Source organism: Lynx rufus, unplaced genomic scaffold (assembly GCF_022079265.1).
Source record: "Lynx rufus isolate CCGP_SWC_20201006 ecotype Redwood Valley unplaced genomic scaffold, mLynRuf1.p SCAF_4, whole genome shotgun sequence".
Taxonomy (NCBI): Eukaryota; Metazoa; Chordata; class Mammalia; order Carnivora; family Felidae; genus Lynx; species Lynx rufus.
Window position 1 is genome coordinate 116,547,192 of NW_025814856.1, and position 19,745 is coordinate 116,566,936.

At 37.9% G+C, this 19,745-nt stretch overlaps 1 protein-coding gene across 2 annotated transcripts in view; it reads left to right on the forward strand.

Annotated features, from left to right (window-relative positions):
- The window catches only part of STK31 (serine/threonine kinase 31), an 88,147-nt gene that overhangs the window by 13,260 nt on the left and 55,142 nt on the right, over positions 1–19,745 (forward strand). For both annotated transcript variants that reach the window (XM_047097157.1, XM_047097158.1), the window contains exons 6-8: positions 1,312–1,470; positions 12,300–12,658; positions 13,795–13,969. In XM_047097157.1, coding sequence (XP_046953113.1) covers positions 1,312–1,470; positions 12,300–12,658; positions 13,795–13,969 — 693 coding nt within the window. The remainder of the gene's footprint in view (positions 1–1,311; positions 1,471–12,299; positions 12,659–13,794; positions 13,970–19,745) is intronic.

The following is a 19,745-nucleotide window of genomic DNA, read 5'->3' on the forward strand; positions in this document are numbered from 1 at the left end:
AAGCATCTCTGTAGGCTTTCCTTTACTGTTTTTTTTCTTGTATCTGCTTTACTGGAGTTAAAATATTTTCTTTTTTTTTTCTTTAACGTTTATTTATTTTTGAGACAGAGACAGAGCATGAACGGGGGAGGGTCAGAGAGAGGGAGACACAGAATCTGAAGCAGGCTCCAGGCTCCGAGCTGTCAGCACAGAGCCCGACACGGGGCTCCAACTCACGGACCGCGAGATCATGACCTGAGCCGAAGTCGACCGCTTAACCGACTGAGCCACCCAGGCGCCCCTAAAATATTTTCTTAAATGTATATGTTTTATAAAATATTTTTCTTGGTGTAAAAGGATATGATAAGATAAAACAAGTAATGCTCAGAGTAACTTAAAAAAAAAAAAATCTCATGATTTATTACCATCACAGGTAATGGTTTATCTTGGTGAAATAGATCTTTCTAATTAGATGTTTTCCCCACAATTTGACACCTGGAGATGATATATTGTGTTTGCTTTTGCTTTGGCTGTAACTTTTTAAAATTAAGGGGCAAGATGGCTTTGACCTCATGATAAACTCATTTTCTTTTTTACTTTCTAAATAGAGCTGGATGTGAGGGTGAATTTAATTCATATCCTACGTCTAACACCTGGGATGAGCTTAATTTTACCAAAGGAAGTTTGAGAATTTTGCTTTTCTTTTCAGGTGTTACTGTTTCCAACTTGGATTTAGAAGTGTTGATTGATTTTAACATTTGAGATAGGGGAGGCCATAAGCTTCATAGATTTGTTTATTTAAATATTAGCTGTTTCTTTACCTTTTTATTTATTATTATTATTTTTTAATATTAGAGAAAGAGAGAGAGCATGAGTGGGGGAGAGGGGCAGAGGAGGAGAGAGGGAGGAAGAGATAGAGAGAGAGAAAGGGAGAGAGAGAATATCTTAAGCAGATTCCACACTCAGCATGGAGCCTGATGCGGGGCTCAATCTCACAACCCTGGGATTAAGACCTAAACTGAAATCAGAGGTACTGTCTGATAGTAGTACTGTTTGATACTAGTATAACTAGTTTGATAGTACTGGTTGATACTAGTATAGCTAGTTAACTTCCAACCAAACAGAAATCACTGGAATCTCATGAACTATGGATGGATTTTCTTTAGTTTGGGGGTATTGTTTGAGCTCTTGTTTCTGAATACATTTTGTCAATTTGAGGTGAAAGGCTGTCTTGATTTACAGGTAATTAACAGAAAGCAGCAAATTGGTGGTTTCTTTGGAGATGTTTAATCTAAGTTCCCTTGTGTTAGTATTTGTCTAATTTTTTCTCAGTGTCTGGTGAGATACATTGACTATGGAAATACTGAAATTCTAAATCGATCTGATATAGTTGAGATTCCTTTGGATCTGCAGTTTTCTAGTGTTGCCAAAAAGTATAGACTTTGGGGACTACAGATTCCTTCTGGCCAAGAAGTTACCCAGTTTGATCAGGCAAGTCACAGATTTTTAATATTTTTGTAAATAGAGGTAAAGCTGTGTGCTTGAAACAAAATATAAATGTAGTTAAATTCTTCTAATTCTTTAATATAAAAGCCTGTATAAATTAGTGAAAAATATGAATTATAGAACGATTCAAAAACAACTATTTGTGCTCATCTTTGCCATGTAAACATTTGTGATGATCAGAGTGATATGTGTGTGTATATATATTTACATAATAAGTGTAAATAGTTTCTTCTCATGTGAAAATTTAAGAGTCTCTTATGATGGAGAAAATGATAATATAATTATTGTTATCTTTTGCTTTTGAGATTGTATTAAATAAGAGTGATCTTTAACCTAGCCCTGGCCATAAATACCACAAAAAGTGGAGTTGTGAATTAATCAGATTTTATCATTTTGGCAAGGGTTCATTCTGTTTGGTATAGCAGTTGGCAGTGATGTTCTACTATCTAGATTCTAGTTTGTATTCATTCCATTAAATTTTGGATTAGTAGCCTAATTCTGGCCGATATTTCATAGTTTCAGGGGTAGTCTTAAATTCTACCTCTTTTTAAATCTCCTGTGCAGTAATGATGTTCTTTTGGTGGGTGTTACTGTTGTTGAGGAGATACTATACTGCTAAGTAATCAGATTTATATATATATTTTTTTATTTTATTTTATTTTATTTATTTATTTTTTTTTATATGAAATTTATTGACAAATTGGTTTCCATACAACACCCAGTGCTCATCCCAAAAGGTGCCCTCCTCAATACCCATCACCCACCCGCCCCTCCCTCCCACCCCCCATCAACCCTCAGTTTGTTCTCAGTTTTTAACAGTCTCTTATGCTTTGGCTCTCTCCCACTCTAACGTCTTTTTTTTTTTTTTTTTTTTCCTTCCCCTCCCCCATGGGTTCCTGTTAAGTTTCTCAGGATCCACATAAGAGTGAAACCATATGGTATCTGTCTTTCTCTGTATGGCTTATTTCACTTAGCATCACACTCTCCAGTTCCATCCACGTTGCTACAAAAGGCCATATTTCATTTTTTCTCATTGCCACGTAGTATTCCATTGTGTATATAAACCACAATTTCTTTATCCATTCATCAGTTGATGGACATTTAGGCTCTTTCCATAATTTGGCTATTGTTGAGAGTGCTGCTATGAACATTGGGGTACAAGTGCCCCTATGCATCAGTACTCCTGTATCCCTTGGGTAAATTCCTAGCAGTGCTATTGCTGGGTCATAGGGTAGGTCTATTTTTAATTTTCTGAGGAACCTCCACACTGCTTTCCAGAGCGGCTGCACCAATTTACATTCCCACCAACAGTGCAAGAGGGTTCCCGTTTCTCCACATCCTCTCCAGCATCTATAGTCTCCCGATTTGTTCATTTTGGCCACTCTGACTGGTGTGAGGTGATACCTGAGTGTGGTTTTGATTTGCATTTCCCTGATAAGGAGTGACGCTGAACATCTTTTCATGTGCCTGTTGGCCATCTGGATGTCTTCTTTGGAGAAGTGTCTATTCATGTTTTCTGCCCATTTCTTCACTGGGTTATTTGTTTTTCGGGTGTGGAGTTTGGTGAGCTCTTTATAGATTTTAGATACTAGCCCTTTGTCCGATATGTCATTTGCAAATATCTTTTCCCATTCCGTTGGTTGCCTTTTAGTTTTGTTGGTTGTTTCCTTTGCTGTGCAGAAGCTTTTTATCTTCATAAGGTCCCAGTAATTCACTTTTGCTTTTAATTCCCTTGCCTTTGGGGATGTGTCGAGTAAGAGATTGCTACGGCTGAGGTCAGAGAGGTCTTTTCCTGCTTTCTCCTCTAAGGTTCTGATGGTTTCCTGTCTCACATTTAGGTCCTTTATCCATTTTGAGTTTATTTTTGTAAATGGTGTGAGAAAGTGGTCTAGTTTCAACCTTCTGCATGTTGCTGTCCAGTTCTCCCAGCACCATTTGTTAAAGAGGCTGTCTTTTTTCCATTGGATGTTCTTTCCTGCTTTGTCAAAGATGAGTTGGCCATACGTTTGTGGGTCTAGTTCTGGGGTTTCTATTCTATTCCATTGGTCTGTGTGTCTGTTTTTGTGCCAATACCATGCTGTCTTGATGATGACAGCTTTGTAGTAGAGGCTAAAGTCTGGGATTGTGATGCCTCCTGCTTTGGTCTTCTTCTTCAAAATTCCTTTGGCTATTCGGGGCCTTTTGTGGTTCCATATGAATTTTAGGATTGCTTGTTCTAGTTTCGAGAAGAATGCTGGTGCAATTTTGATTGGGATTGCATTGAATGTGTAGATAGCTTTGGGTAGTATTGACATTTTGACAATATTTATTTTTCCAATCCATGAGCAGGGAATGTCTTTCCATTTCTTTAAATCTTCTTCAATTACCTTCATAAGCTTTCTATAGTTTTCAGCATACGGATCCTTTACATCTTTGGTTAGATTTATTCCTAGGTATTTTATGCTTCTTGGTGCAATTGTGAATGGGATCAGTTTCTTTATTTGTCTTTCTGTTGCTTCATTGTTAGTGTATAAGAATGCAAGTGATTTCTGTACATTGATTTTGTATCCTGCAACTTTGCTGAATTCATGTATCAGTTCTAGCAGACTTTTGGTGGAGTCTATCGGATTTTCCATGTATAATATCATGTCATCTGCAAAAAGCGAAAGCTTGACTTCATCTTTGCCAATTTTGATGCCTTTGATTTCCTTTTGTTGTCTGATTGTTGATGCTAGAACTTCCAGCACTATGTTAAACAACAACGGTGAGAGTGGGCATCCCTGTCGTGTTCCTGATCTCAGGGAAAAAGCTCTCAGTTTTTCCCCATTGAGGATGATGTTAGCTGTGGGCTTTTCATAAATGGCTTTTATGATCTTTAAGTATGTTCCTTCTATCCCGACTTTCTCAAGGGTTTTTATTAAGAAAGGGTGCTGGATTTTGTCAAAGGCCTTTTCTGCATCGATTGACAGGATCATATGGTTCTTCTCTTTTTTTTTGTTAATGTGAGGTATCACGTTGATTGATTTGCGAATGTTGAACCAGCCCTGCATCCCAGGAATGAATCCCACTTGATCATGGTGAATAATTCTTTTTATATGCTGTTGAATTCGATTTGCTAGTATCTTATTGAGAATTTTTGCATCCATATTCATCAGGGATATTGGCCTGGAGTTCTCTTTTTTTACTGGGTCTCTGTCTGGTTTAGGAATCAAAGTAATACTGGCTTCATAGAATGAGTCTGGAAGTTTTCCTTCCCTTTCTATTTCTTGGAATAGCTTGAGAAGGATAGGTATTATCTCTGCTTTAAATGTCTGGTAGAACTCCCCTGGGAAGCCATCTGGTCCTGGACTCTTATTTGTTGGGAGATTTTTGATAACCGATTCAATTTCTTCGCTGGTTATGGGTCTGTTCAAGCTTTCTATTTCCTCCTGATTGAGTTTTGGAAGAGTGTGGGTGTTCAGGAATTTGTCCATTTCTTCCAGGTTGTCCAATTTGTTGGCATATAATTTTTCATAGTATTCCCTGATAATTGTTTGTATCTCTGAGGGATTGGTTGTAATCATTCCATTTTCATTCATGATTTTATCTATTTGGGTCATCTCCCTTTTCTTTTTGAGAAGCCTGGCTAGAGGTTTGTCAATTTTGTTTATTTTTTCAAAAAACCAACTCTTGGTTTCGTTGATCTGCTCTACAGTTTTTTTAGATTCTATATTGTTTATTTCTGCTCTGATCTTTATTATTTCTCTTCTTCTGCTGGGTTTAGGCTGCCTTTGCTGTTCTGCTTCTAGTTCCTTTAGGTGTGCTGTTAGATTTTGTATTTGGGATTTTTCTTGTTTCTTGAGATAGGCCTGGATTGCAATGTATTTTCCTCTCAGGACTGCCTTCGCTGCGTCCCAAAGCATTTGGATTGTTGTATTTTCATTTTCGTTTGTTTCCATATATTTTTTGAGTTCTTCTCTAATTGCCTGGTTGACCCACTCATTCGTTAGTAGGGTGTTCTTTAACCTCCATGCTTTTGGAGGTTTTCCAGACTTTTTCCTGTGGTTGATTTCAAGCTTCATAGCATTGTGGTCTGAACGTATGCATGGTATAATTTCAATTCTTGTAAACTTATGAAGGGCTGTTTTGTGACCCAGTATATGATCTATCTTGGAGAATGTTCCATGTGCACTCGAGAAGAAAGTATATTCTGTTGCTTTGGGATGCAGAGTTCTAAATATATCTGTCAAGTCCATCTGATCCAGTGTCTCATTCAGGGCCCTTGTTTCTTTATTGACCGTGTGTCTAGATGATCTATCCATTTCTGTAAGTGGGGTGTTAAAGTCCCCTGCAATTACCACATTCTTATCAATAAGGTTGCTTCTGTTTATGAGTAATTGTTTTATATATTTGGGGGCTCCGGTATTCGGCGCATAGACATTTATAATTGTTAGCTCTTCCTGATGGATAGACCCTGTAACTATTATATAATGTCCTTCTTCATCTCTTGTTACAGCCTTTAATTTAAAGTCTAGTTTGTCTGATATAAGTATGGCTACTCCAGCTTTCTTCTGGCTTCCAGTAGCATGATAAATAGTTCTCCATCCCCTCACTCTGAAACTAAAGGTGTCCTCAGGTCTAAAATGAGTCTCTTGTAGACAGCAAATAGATGGGTCTTGTTTTTTTATCCATTCTGATACCCTATGTCTTTTGGTTGGCGCATTTAATCCATTTACATTCAGTGTTATGATAGAAAGATACGGGTTTAGAGTCATTGTGATGTCTGTATGTTTTATGCTTGTAGTGATGTCTCTGGTACTTTGTCTCACAGGGTCCCCCTTAGGATCTCTTGTAGGGCTGGTTTAGTGGTGACAAATTCCTTCAGTTTTTGTTTGTTTGGGAAGACCTTTATCTCTCCTTCTATTCTAAATGACAGACTTGCTGGATAAAGGATTCTCGGCTGCATATTTTTGCTGTCTAGCACCCTGAAAATCTCATGCCAATTCTTTCTGGCCTGCCAAGTTTCAAAAGAGAGATCAGTCACGAGTCTTATAGGTCTCCCTTTATATGTGAGGGCACGTTTACCCCTTGCTGCTTTCAGAATTTTCTCTTTATCCTTGTATTTTGCCAGTTTCACTATGATATGTCGTGCAGAAGATCGATTCAAGTTACGTCTGAAGGGAGTTCTCTGTGCCTCTTGGATTTCAATGCCTTTTTCCTTCCCCAGTTCAGGGAAGTTCTCAGCTATTATTTCTTCAAGTACCCCTTCAGCACCTTTCCCTCTCTCTTCCTCCTCTGGGATACCAATTATGCGTATATTATTTCTTTTTAGTGTATCACTTAGTTCTCTAATTTTCCCCTCATACTCCTGGATTTTTTTATCTCTCTTTTTCTCAGCTTCCTCTTTTTCCATAACTTTATCTTCTAGTTCACCTATTCTCTCCTCTGCCTCTTCCATCTGAGCCGTGGTGGTTTGCATTTTGTTTTGCATTTCCTTTAAAGCGTTTTTCAGCTCCTCGTGACTGTTCCTTAGTCCCTTGATCTCTGTAGCAAGAGATTCTCTGCTGTCCTGTATACTGTTTTCCAGCCCAGCGATTAATTTTATGACTATTATTCTAAATTCACTTTCTGTTATATTATTTAAATCCTTTTTGATCAGCTCATTAGCTGTTGTTATTTCCTGGAGATTCTTCTGAGGGGAATTCTTCCGCTTGGTCATTTTGGATAGTCCCTGGTGTGGTGAGGGCCTGCAGGGCACTTCCCCTGTGCTGTGGTGTATAACTGGAGTGGTGGGCGGGGCCGCAGTCCGACCTGATGTCTGCCCCCAGCCCACCGCTGGGGCCACAGTCAGACTGGTGTGTGCCTTCTCTTCCCCTCTCCTAGGGGCGGGATTCACTGTGGGGTGGCGTGGCCCGTCTGGGCTACTTGCACACTGCCAGGCTTGTGATGCTGGGGATCTGGCGTATTAGCTGGGGTGGGAAGGCAAGGTGCACGGCGGCAGGGGGGGCAGGCTTAGCTCGCTTCTCCTTAGGTGATCCACTTCAGGAGGGGCCCTGTGGCAGCCGGAGGGAGTCAGATTCGCTGCCGGAGGTTTGGCTCCGCAGAAGCACAGAGTTGGGTGTTCGCACGGAGCGAGCAATTTCCCTGGCCGGAACCGGTTCCCTTTGGGATTTTGGCTGGGGGATGGGCGGGGGAGATGGCGCTGGCGAGCGCCTTTGTTCCCCGCCAAACTGAGCTCTGTCGTCCGGGGGCTCCGCAGCTCACCCTCCCTTTGTCCTCCAGCCTTCCCGCTTTCCGAGCAGAGCTGTTAACTTATGACCTCCCAGACGCTAAGTCGCGCTTGCTGTTGGAACACAGTCCGTCAGGCCCCTCCGCTTTTGCAAGCCGGACTCGGGGGCTCTGCTTGGCCGGCGAGCCGCCCCTCCGCCCCGGCTCCCTCCCGCCAGTCCGTGGAGCGCGCACCGCCTCGCCGCCCTTCCTACCCTCTTCCGTGGGCCTCTCGTCTGCACTTGGGTCCGGTGACTCTGTTCTGCTAATCCTCTGGCGGTTTTCTGGGTTATTTAGGCAGGTGTAGGTGGAATCTAAGTGATCAGCAGGACGCGCGGTGAGCCCAGCTTCCTCCTACGCCGCCATCTTCCCAGATTTATATTTTTTAATTTAGTAGCTCAAATAACATGTTAAAAATGATTTAATCAATACCATGAGGAATAGTAAAATTCAGAAACCTATTTGCCTCCTTTTTTCTTTAATTTGAGAACCTTGTAGGTTGTTGGGTGTAATTTTGTCTGCACTATAGTTACTTCGAAGAAACATTTCTGTACTTGGAACTTAAGACTTTCAGAAATACAGAGTAAAGCATAGATATTATTATAAATTGATAGCCCTAAGTTTCTGGTTTAAAATCTGAAGTTTATTATGTTTCCCTTTAATGTAGATGTTTTGACCAAGGTAGAGGCTCGTCTTGAATTTCTTGCAAGCCTAGAAATTTATTGACCTTAGAATTCATCTGCTCTCACCTCATTACTTTACAAATAAAGAAATTGGCTCTAGAACAATTAGATGACTTATTTAAAGTCATAGGCTAATTATGGCTGAGCTAAGGCTGGAACTCAAGTCTGTTCTGTTCTCATAGTAAGATGATATAAACTTTATGTTAATTGAAACAAACATGAATAAGAATAAAAGGTCATTTTTAAAAGTTGGTTTTGGAACTGAGGAATAAACATTAGTTATTGGTAATGTTTTGTATGCTTCATAGGTTCTTTACAGGTGGTACTATTTGTGTTTGTATGTTTAAGTTCAGTAAAAAGACTGTTGATTGGAGTTCAGCTAATTAGCAAACTGAATGTTTTCTGGAAAAAAATAGTTATTCTTGAGTGTCTCTGCTCAAGAATCCCATGTCTAGCCATTAATTTTCAGTTTAAGGCTCAAATAAAATTTCCTGTATAATGTCTTTGCTAATACCCACCATCCATTCCCCTGCAGCTGTTTTAGTCACTTAGTGTATAAGGCATACAGAGTTGTGGTCTTTTTCTTGCTCCACAAGATAGTGAGCTTGTAGAGATAAGACTGTCTTAGTAGAGAAAAGTATTTTATTTATTTTTGTATGCCTGATCTCCCTGCTCTTGCCTGTTACGTGTTAGATCACCATCCAATTTATCTAACATTTGAACAAATGAATAGTAGAGATTTAGTTAAAAAGAGAGAGACTTCCAGAGGGTGACCTTGGCACTAAAATAAGTTCAATACATTTTAAACCAGTACTTTTATACCCATGTTATAACACAGTTGAAATCGATACTCAGAATGGTGGTTACAAATGCTGACGCTCAGAAGATTTATGCCCTAAATGCCTCCCTTGTTTTAAAAAATTTACATAGTATCAGGGAATGAGAGGTAGAGATTAGAATTTGGGTATAACAGATTAAAGGCCTTTTTGCCTGTTTTCTAATATATCCAGACAAGATTAGGTAGACTAAAGTAGAAAGAAAGTTATGCTTTCTTGTTTCTGAATAAAGCTTACCAGTTTGGGAAACAGAATGAAATATGTCTTAGAAAAATGACATCATCTTTTTAATCATTGAAAGCTCTGTGTTCTAAAACAATGACCAGATTTATTTAACAGGTAAATCTTATGCCTTTTAAATGCCTAAATATGTTTTGAAAATAAATATATCTCTTTCCAGCATGCAAGATTTAATGAGAACTGTAACACATTTCTTACTATAAAAATTAAATATTTGACATTTAAAAAAGAATATGTAGAAAATATATTTATGGTAAGTTATAATATTAAAATACCCATGTATCATCTACTGGGTCATTCTTTCTGTTAGTTAGAATTTAGGAGAACTGGGGCGCCTGGGTGGCGCAGTCGGTTAAGCGTCCGACTTCAGCCAGGTCACGATCTTGCGGTCCGTGAGTTCGAGCCCCGCGTCGGGCTCTGGGCTGATGGCTCAGAGCCTGGAGCCTGTTTCCGATTCTGTGTCTCCCTCTCTCTCTGCCCCTCCCCCGTTCATGCTCTGTCTCTCTCTGTCCCAAAAATAAATAAACGTTGAAAAAAAAATTAAAAAAAAAAAAAAAAAAGAATTTAGGAGAACTTAGATTTTATTCCAAATTTAGGGTTCTTTCTTTGTGATTATAAATGATTCAGGGAGAATTTTGTTGAACAATTAATTGTTATTGGTGGCCATAACTAAAAGGAATTTGACTTCAGAGAAAAGTCTAAAATCAGATTTTTGCATAAAATATTCTAAGCAAGGAGTAGTATACCTTTGGAGCATTCAGCTTCAGGTAATTGGAACTTTTGTACAAAGTAGATTATTTCCATTTAAATCCATATGTTGCCCAAAGACAGAGTTACTTGATATTAAGAATTCTACATATTCCAGTAATAATTTTCAGACACTGTCACTTCCATTAATATTGGTTGGGAGTGGAAGTTGTACTTGATTTTATTTTGTTTTTATTAAAATCTTTTTTTAATGTTTATTTTTGAGAGAGACAGAGCACAAGTTGGGGAGGGGCAGAGAAAGATGGAGACAGAGAATCTGAAGCAGGCTCCACGCTCTGAGCTGTCAGCACAGAGCCTGATTCAGGGCTTGAACTCACAAATTGCAAGATCATGACCTGAGCTGAAGTCAGATGCTTAACTGACTGAGCCATGCAGGTGCCTCAGTTGTACTTGATTTTAGATAAACTTTCAGCATAAAGGGTTGAAACCAAGGAAGGGGTTTTGTATGAAAGAGGTTAATCCAAAACGGTGTTCTGATTGGTCAAAATCTTAATCTGATATGTTTCTATGAGTTGTATTTTGAGTTTGTTAGCTTTGCTTGCTTCATCTCATTTATTGGTGATGGCTTTTTTTTTTTTAATGTTTATTTTGAAAGAGAGAGAGAGCAGGGGAGGGGCAGAGAGAGAATCCCAAGCAGGCTCTGCACTGTCAGCACAGGGCCAGACTTGGGGCTTGATCCCATGAACTGTGAGATCATGACTGGAGCAGAAATCAAGAGTCGGACACCCAACCAACTGAGCCACCTAGGTATCCCTCATTTGTTGGGGTTTGCCTACTGAACCACCTTTGCTATCTATATTGGTATTCTTGGTAAATTCAAGCCTCTCAGGATGTGTGTATTTAAACATTTTGTGGTTTGAAAAATTGATAAAAACTGTGTTTTTATAAACTTAATATACTTTGTAATTTGGTTTGTGGATGCTTGATGATCCTTGAGCATATATAGTTTGCCTTCCTGTGCCCTTTCAGATATATTCTAGGTACAGGGTTTCTTAACTGGGGGTTAAAATGTATCACAGTGAAATAGTTTTCTCTGCATTTAAAAACATTTTTCTGAGGGGTATTCCAAAAGATCCATTAGCTTGATAAAGGAGCCCATGGCACAGAAAAGGTTAAGAACTTCTCCTACACAGGTTTCACTTTTACTCTTTACATTCACTTTTCTACTCTTCAGTAATATTGTATAGTTAAAAAAGAGAAGATAGTTACTTCCTACCAATGTTATTTAGTTTCTTGACATTTTTTTTCTTTCTGTAGCTCCTCTTCCTCCTTGGACCTTGAAATTTTTTCTTTTCCCTCCCTCCTCCCCCTCTGCTGCCCCCTCCTTTTTTATTTAAATGTAGCCAGCTCATATTTTCTAGTTTTTAGTTTGGTCTTTATGCTCTTGTTACCTGGATTATCACTGGTATGATTTCCTTTTTTTTTTTTTTTTTTTTCTCTCCTGTTGTCTTACTTTAAAACCAGAGTACCTAATTCTTTTTTTTTTTTCTTTTTTTTTTTTAGATTTAATTTTTAAGTAATCTCTACACCCAAGGTGGGGCTCAAACCCACTACCCCAAGATCAAGAGACACATGCTCCACCCACTGAGCTAGCCATGCACCCCTAACCAGAGTACCTAATTCTGATTCTAAAACTATTTTTAAAGTTTTGTTGAATTTGAGCCCCTTAACTAGATACCAGAATTCATTTTTATGTGCTGTACTCCTCAGGACACCATTTCATTTCCTTGGGGCCAAAATGGAAAACACAGTCTGCTTGCTTTAAAACAACTATTCTAGGATATTTAATTGGTACACATTTAAAAATTTAAAATTTATAAATATGGCTGCCTATACAGGTGCTAGTTCTACTTCTGGAAAGGAAGGTTTTATTAAGTGTGTAATTGGAATATATGCATACACATACAGAAATATATTTGTGTACAGTCAACAACAAGGTAAGACTACTTTTATAGAGATTTCAGCATGAAAGAAGTATGGTTGTTTGAAAAACTGGGTAGAAACAAAATAAACATGTTGGTGTAGTTGGTTTACCTCTTTTTTTCCTCCTCATCTTTCTTAGGGAAGAACCTTTCTGGGGAGCTTGATTTTTGAAAAGGAAATAAAAATGAGAATTAAAGCAACTTATCAAGATGGAACAGTTATTGCTCAGGCTGAGTATGGCAGTGTGGATATAGGGGAAGAGGTGGCTAAGAAAGGATTTGCGGAAAAATGCAGACTTACTTCCAGCACTAACATCTGTGAGGAAAAAAAATCAGATCCTGGTCAGCTTGTCCTCAGGAACCTCAAAAACCCCATTCCTACATGGGGACACAGATCAAACCAGTCAGCCTTTAGCCGACCAAAGGGGCGTTTAAGTGGGAAGATGATTCTGGACTCGAAGAATGAAAATGATGCAGGAAATCATGTGACATTTCCAAAGTAAGACTGTTGTGGGGATTTTAGTCTTAACCTAGTTTCTAATTCATGGAAGAAGCTCTTGTCATAGTAGAAGGAAGGCTTATGTTTTGGAGTCCTCATCTACATGTCAGTGATTTTGAGGGATGATACTCATTTCTATTTTTCTCAAACATGTATTCCTCTCTGTTTTAGCAGGAATATTTTCATTAAAAGCCACTTTGAAAGAAAAGTCATTTCTCAGTTGTTTAAAGTTCACATACCAACTCCTCATACTAATTCTTTTGAATATGTTTATCAAAAATTAAAATCTGTCCCTAAATCTGAATTATTTGGGCAGGGCCAGAATTTCAGTTAAACTTTGAAGTTTTCCTATGGCTTTAAGAATATTTTAATGGATTTCAGGGAATTGCCTTTCCTTTTTAACAAAAGAGAAACTCTTTGTTCTTCCTGTGATAACTTACTGTGGTAAAATTTGATTATTATAAAGGGAATTCACTTTTTAGTGAATTTTAAACTTTTTGAATTATAAACTTGAAGCAGAAAGCCAGGTTTAATGTTTGTAAGTATCACACCATTTGTATACTTCTGTGTAATGATCCAACAACTGGAGTGGGGTTGATGGGGAGGAGGAATTGGAAGAAACTGATATAGAATGCACTTTACTGTATTTGCCTGAGTTGATATTGCTACAAGGCAGTTGGAATATATTTGAGTGTTGGTAGCATTGTTTTTGAAGTGTGACCTTAGTTATAAAACCTAGTTTGCATTAAAATATTTTATAATGTTGAACTAGATAAAGGTTAAAAAATTATTTTTTAATGTTTATTTATTTTGGGAAGACAGAGAGACAGAGTGCAAGCAGGGGAGGGGCAGAGAGAGAGGGAGACACAGAATCTGAAGCAGGCTCCAGGCTCTGAGCTGTCAGCACTGAGCCCCACGCAGGGCTTGAACCCACAAAGCAGAGGATCATGACCTGGGCTGAAGTCAGATGCTTGACTGACTGAGCCACTTATGTGCCCCAAACTAGATAAAGGTTTTAAATTAGTTTTCAAAATTAAGGTATAGTGTGGTATAAAAAGTCTAGGATGATTTAGTTTGTGATCTCTGTCAGTCTTACACAATTTGGTTTTTAAAATGAGTGAATTTGCTTTTAATAGGGACAGTTTGGCTGTTGGAGACTTGAATCTAGGGTCTAATGTCAGCCTGGCAAAAATTAAGCAGGACCAGAAACTGATTGAAGAAAATGAAAGGCTTAAAGCAGAAAAAGAGGTTCTTCTTGAAAGTTATAAAACTTTAGAATCCAAAGTAGAACAGACCATCCAGGAGCTGCAGGTATGGTATGTTCACTGGTATAAGGTAAAGAATGACCAGCTGGGAAATCTGTGTACTCCTCTTCTTTGTTTAATTTTCTGTTACTTTGTGTTGTCTTCCTTTTCTCTCTCCCTTCTCTCACTCTGTCCTTTCTTTATATTTGTTTACAGATGAAATTTTGTCTTATACTCCAAACTAATCATCTTTGGATTTCATTGAATGTTTGAAGGACTAATTAATAATTTCTCATTTACATTTCCTTTTATGTTTTTTAAAAAAAAACTTAACTATGAGATATTTCAAACATTCCAGAAGGAGAGAGAGAATTGAATAATTGATCCTGTGTACTCATCACTTAATTTTACAATTGTTAAACACATGGGCAATCTGTACTTCCTGAGTTATTTTATTTTTTTAAGTTTATGTCCTTTGAGAGAGAGAGAGAAAGCACAAGCAGGGAATGAGCAGAGATAGAGGGGGAGAGAGAAAATCCCAAGCAGGCTCTGCACTGTTGGGCCTGAGCCACCTAGTTACTTCCTCCTGAGTTATTTTAAAACAAATCCCATTCATAATATTCTACTGTGTATGTTTTAGTGTGTATCTCTAGTTGAAAATAATTTCAAAAAAGACAACCATTATACTGTTCACACTTACAAATTAACCATCATTCTGTAATATCTTTTAATATCCAATGTTCAGATTTCTTGGATTTCTATGAATGCTCTTTAGTTTCTTCCACTCAGGATCTCAGTCAGGCCTATGCATTGCATTTTGGATGATAAGTCTCTTTAAATTGCTTAATCTGCATCCTTGCGTTGCTTAAGAGGCTCCTTTATCTCCATCTATTTCCTTTTATGGTAGTTAGGTCTCAAGGTTTGCTTAGATTCAGGGCATTTTTTCCCCTAAGAATACTGTGTATTTTTTAAATGTGTACATTTTTTCTAATGTACATTAGAATAAATGTACACTAAATGTATTATTCCAACACTGTTTCTACAGTTCATATCACCACCTGGATGTCCTGCATTTCGTTTGTGACACTAAATACCAGGAGTTGGCACAGACCCACAAGTTAAGGACTCAGTCCCATAAGACTTCTGTTTCAGATACCAGCCATAATCATGTCCCCCAGCTACCCCACTTCTGCCTATAAATTGAGGGTTCCTATGATCCCTACTCTCTTTGTTCAATAATTCACTGAAACAACTCACAGAATTCAGGAAGGTGCTATACTTATGATTACAGTTTTATTATAAAGAACATAATGCAGGAACAACCAAATAAAAGGAAGAGATGCACTGAGGATGTTATGATGAGGGTGGAGGTGGGGTAGGGGAGCAAGGGTATTTTATTTTAGCTTGCCACTCTCCCAGTACGTTGGTTTGTTCACTAATCTGGAAGTTCCCTAAAATCTAAGTATTATTATTTTAAAGTTTATTTATTGAGGGGAGAGGGGCAGAGAGAGAGTGGGAAAAAGAATCCTTGGGATTCTGAACAGAGTGGGTCTTGATCCCATGAACCGTGAGATTGTGACCTGAGCTGAAACCAAGAGTCAGACGCTTAACCAACTGAGTGAGCCACCAGGCATCCCTGGATTTTTTTTTGTTTGTTTTTTGTTTTAATCAGGGTTTCGTTAGGCTCAATAAATCAATGGTCAGGATTGGTAACTGAACTGAATTTTCAGCCGTTAAATCCATAAACCCATATCCATAGGGAGCTCTGCCTCATAAATCCATAAATCTTGGGTTCCAACTATTATAAATACTATTCATTTATCTAGGGACATCCTCCTAAGGGCATTTCAGAGATAAGAACTCTTCCTCTTAGAAAATAGTCTGTTTTCTTTAGAAGTCTAATTGACAAGGAGATTAATCACCTGCCTTTTCTTTTCTCTGAGTGTGTTCCTCTGTCCTTTTCCATGAAGACTGTAAATGGATTAAAGGCCATTTACTTTACCTACTCAACATTAAAAATGTTTAGTTCAACTTCATAAAGTTCCTTGGTGCCTCCTTATAGTCTGTTCTCTTCCTCCTACCCAAGGCAACCACTATTCTGATTTATATCACCATAGTTTAGTTTTAGTTTTGTACTTTATATAAATGGAATCTTCTGATACATACTCTGTTGTGTCTGGTTTCATTAACTCAACATATTGTTTGTGAGATTTATCTATGTCGTGTGTATTAGAAGTTTGTTCATTTTTTATTGCAGAGTAGTATTCCATTGTAGCAATATACCACAGTTTGTATTTAGGTTGTTTGTTTCTGGTTTTAGTTGTTATGAATGAAACCACTGTGTACTTACTTTTGTACACCTCTTTTTGTGGACATATGAATTCACATATTTTGGATTACAAAGATTCTTTCCTCAGCTGTGTCCAGTCTACTGATAAGTGCATCAAAATGGTTCATTTCTCCTATAGTGTTTTTGATCTCTAGCATTTCTTTTTGTATGTTTCTTAGAATTTCCATCTCTCTGTTTATAGTGGCTGTCTGTTCTTGCATGCTGTCTACTTTATGTGTTAGAGCCCATAGCATATTAATAATACCATGTTTAAAATTTCTGGCCTGACAGTTTGAGTATCTACCCATGCCATGTCTGAGTCTGATTCTGATTCTTGCTTTATTTTTTCCAACTGTGTTTTTTTGTCTTTTACTATATATTGTAATTTTTTATTGGTAGTTGGGCATAATGTCCTGGGTAAAGGGATTTGCTGTAATCAAGCCTTTAGTAATGTGGTGATAAGGTGTGGGGGAGGAAGGAGCATTTTATAGTCCTCTGTTTCTGGGCTTTGAATTTCACACAAGCTTCCCCCCACCGCCCACTCCTTTTAGGTAGGACAGGGTGGCTAGAGTGGGCTAGAGTTGGGTATTTTCCTTCCCTCAGGTTAGTCTCTGATAAAACCCCAGCAAGTTAGGCTTGGTTTAAATAGTTTCCATGAGGGCAGATCTTGTTAAGAATAGAATACTCTGGCATATTTCAAAATGGTTCCTTTTTCCCTTTCCCTGGGAGCTTGAGGGGACTTTTTTATATTTATATTATGAGAACCTGGTAGAGATTCACAAAACAGATGGACATCCTGATGACAGTCTGCCTGGAGTTTCTAACTCCAAGTTGTTCACCTTGAGCCTTCAGCATTTGTCAGTTAAAGTTGAGGTGTACCTATACCAGACTGCTTCCCTCAGAAGTTTCTTCTCTAGTTAAGTTGTGGATGGCTTTTATTTGCCTGTCTCTCTAGTTTTGGGGGTAGCAGTTTTGCCCTGTGACCTCACCTCATGTAAAGTTTCAAGACTTGTTGCTGTTTCAGTTTATTTAGTTTTTTTACTTGTTAAGATGGTGTGGTGATTTCTAGGCTTTTTACATGCTGGACCAGAAATGTGAAGTTTTTAATGTTTTCAAAGAACTGATTTTTGGATCTCTTGGTTAAAAACATTTTTTTAATGTTTATTTTTATTTTTGAGAGAGAGACAGTGCAAGCAGAGGAGGGGCAGACAGAGAGAGGGAGACATAGAATCTGAAGCAGGCTCCAGGCTCTGAGCTGTCAGTACAGAGTCCTTTGTGGGGCTTGAACCCATGAACGACGAGATCATGACCTGAGCTGAAGTTGGACACTTAACTGACTGAGCTACCCAGGCATCCTAGATCTCTTGGTTTTTTAATTTATTGTTTCTTTTGTATTGATTTCTTTGCTTTATGATTGCCTTTCTTCCTCTTTAATTTGCCCCTCTAGTTTCTTTAGATGGAAATTGATATCATTTTTTAAAATCTTTTGTTCTTTTATAACATTTAAAGTACTTTTAAAAAAATTAAAAAAAATTTTTTTCATCTTTATTTTTGAGATACATAGACAGAGTGCAAGTAGGGGAGGAACAGAGAGAGAGGGAGACACAGAATCCGAAGCAGGCTCCAGGCTCTGAGCTGTCAGCACAGAGTCTGATGCTGGGCTTGAACTTGTGAACTGCGAGATCACGACCTGAGCGAGATCATGACCTGAACCAAAGTCGGACATTTAATTGACTGAGCCACCCAGGTGCCCCGAAAGATACTTCCTTTTAATCATCACTTTATTTGTAGCCCACAGATTTTGATATTTTGTTTTTTATTAATTAAACATTTTTATTTTTTAATTTATTTAATTTATTTTACTAGCTGTGTGATTAAAAAAATTTTTTTTAATGTTTATTTATTTGAGAGACAGAGAGACAGTGTCTGAGCAGGGGAGGGGCAGAGAGAGAGGGAGACACAGAATCCAAAGCAGGCTCCATACTCTGAACTGTCAGCACAGAGCCTGACCCAGTGTTTGAACTCACAAGCTGTAAGATCATGACGTGAGCTGAAGTTTGACACTCAACCAACTGAGCCACCCAGGTTCCCCTAAACATGTTTTAAAAATTATTTTGTGATTTTTTTGAATTATGAATTATGTTGCCTAATTTTAACATATTTGGAGATTTCCCCCCAATTAATTTGGGGGAAATAGTTAATTTTTTGGTATCAGAGAGCATACTCTATGATTTCAGTTCTTTAAAATTTATTGTATTTGCTTTATTACCCAGCATATGGTTTGTCTTTGGAAATGCTCCTTGTACTTTAAAAAGTTGTGTGTATTCTATAGTTGTTGGGTAGAGTGTTTTATAAATGTTAGGTAGTTCGAATCAGTTGATAGTGTTGTTGAAGTCTTTTGTATCCTGACTGATTTTCTGTCTATTTGTCTGATCCATATCCAGGGAGGAGTGTTGAAATCTCCAGATATTATTGTGGTTTTGTCTGTTTTCTCCTTTTTTGTTAAGTTTTACTGTGTGAATTTGAAACTTTGTTATTAATTGCATACACATTTAGGATTACTGTGTCCTCCTGATGAATTGACTCTTCTTTATGCAGTATCCCTGGGAATGTTTCCTGTGTTAAAGTCCACATTGCCTGATATTAATATAGCCATGTTTGCATGGTATATCTTTTCCATCCTTTAATTTTTATCTTTTTGTGTCTGATTAGTGTGTCTTAGCATATAGTGGAATGTAAGCTTTTTTATCCAGATTGATAATCTCCTATCTTTTAATTGGAATGTTTAGCTAATTTTCATTTAATGTGATTATTGATGTGGTTGGGTTTAAATTTGACATATTTTCTGTTTGTCTTACTTGTTCTTTGTCTTAAAAACCATACTGTTTCTATCTGAGTTCTATTTTTTATAAGTGGATTAATAATAAATTCAAGATATTTGAGTTTAATTTCACAGTTTTTTTAGATCTAAATGATTCTTTCCCTCATATTTTATAGTTCTCTTCCACGTATAATTCATTAGCAGCTTGTGTTAAAGATTTGTTTTAATGTAGTTTTTGTAAATCAGTAAGCACTTTTTCAAAGATTTAACAACTTTTTATTTTCCCACTTCTATTTCTTATGTTTATGCAATTTTGGAGTAATTATAAGAACAATTCCAGTAGTTGTAAACAGAGTTAAGAACAAACATAACTGATTCTTCATGGTCTCCTGCTCAACAAATGAGAGCAGAAGGGCATGAGCATACCTGAGTGTAGCATATTAGTAATAAACATGCAGTATATGCTGGTTCTCTCTCTCTTTTTTTTTCCTTCAGTTTTTTAAATGTTTTATTTTATTCTTGAGGGAGAGAGACACAGTGTGAGTAGGGGAGGGGCAGAGAGAGAGGGAGACACAGAATTTGAAGCAGGCTCCTGGCTCTGAGCTGTCAGTACAGAGCTCGACGTGGGGCTTGAACCCACAAGCTGTGAGATCATGGCCTGAGCTGAAGTTGGTCGCTTTACTGACAGAGCCA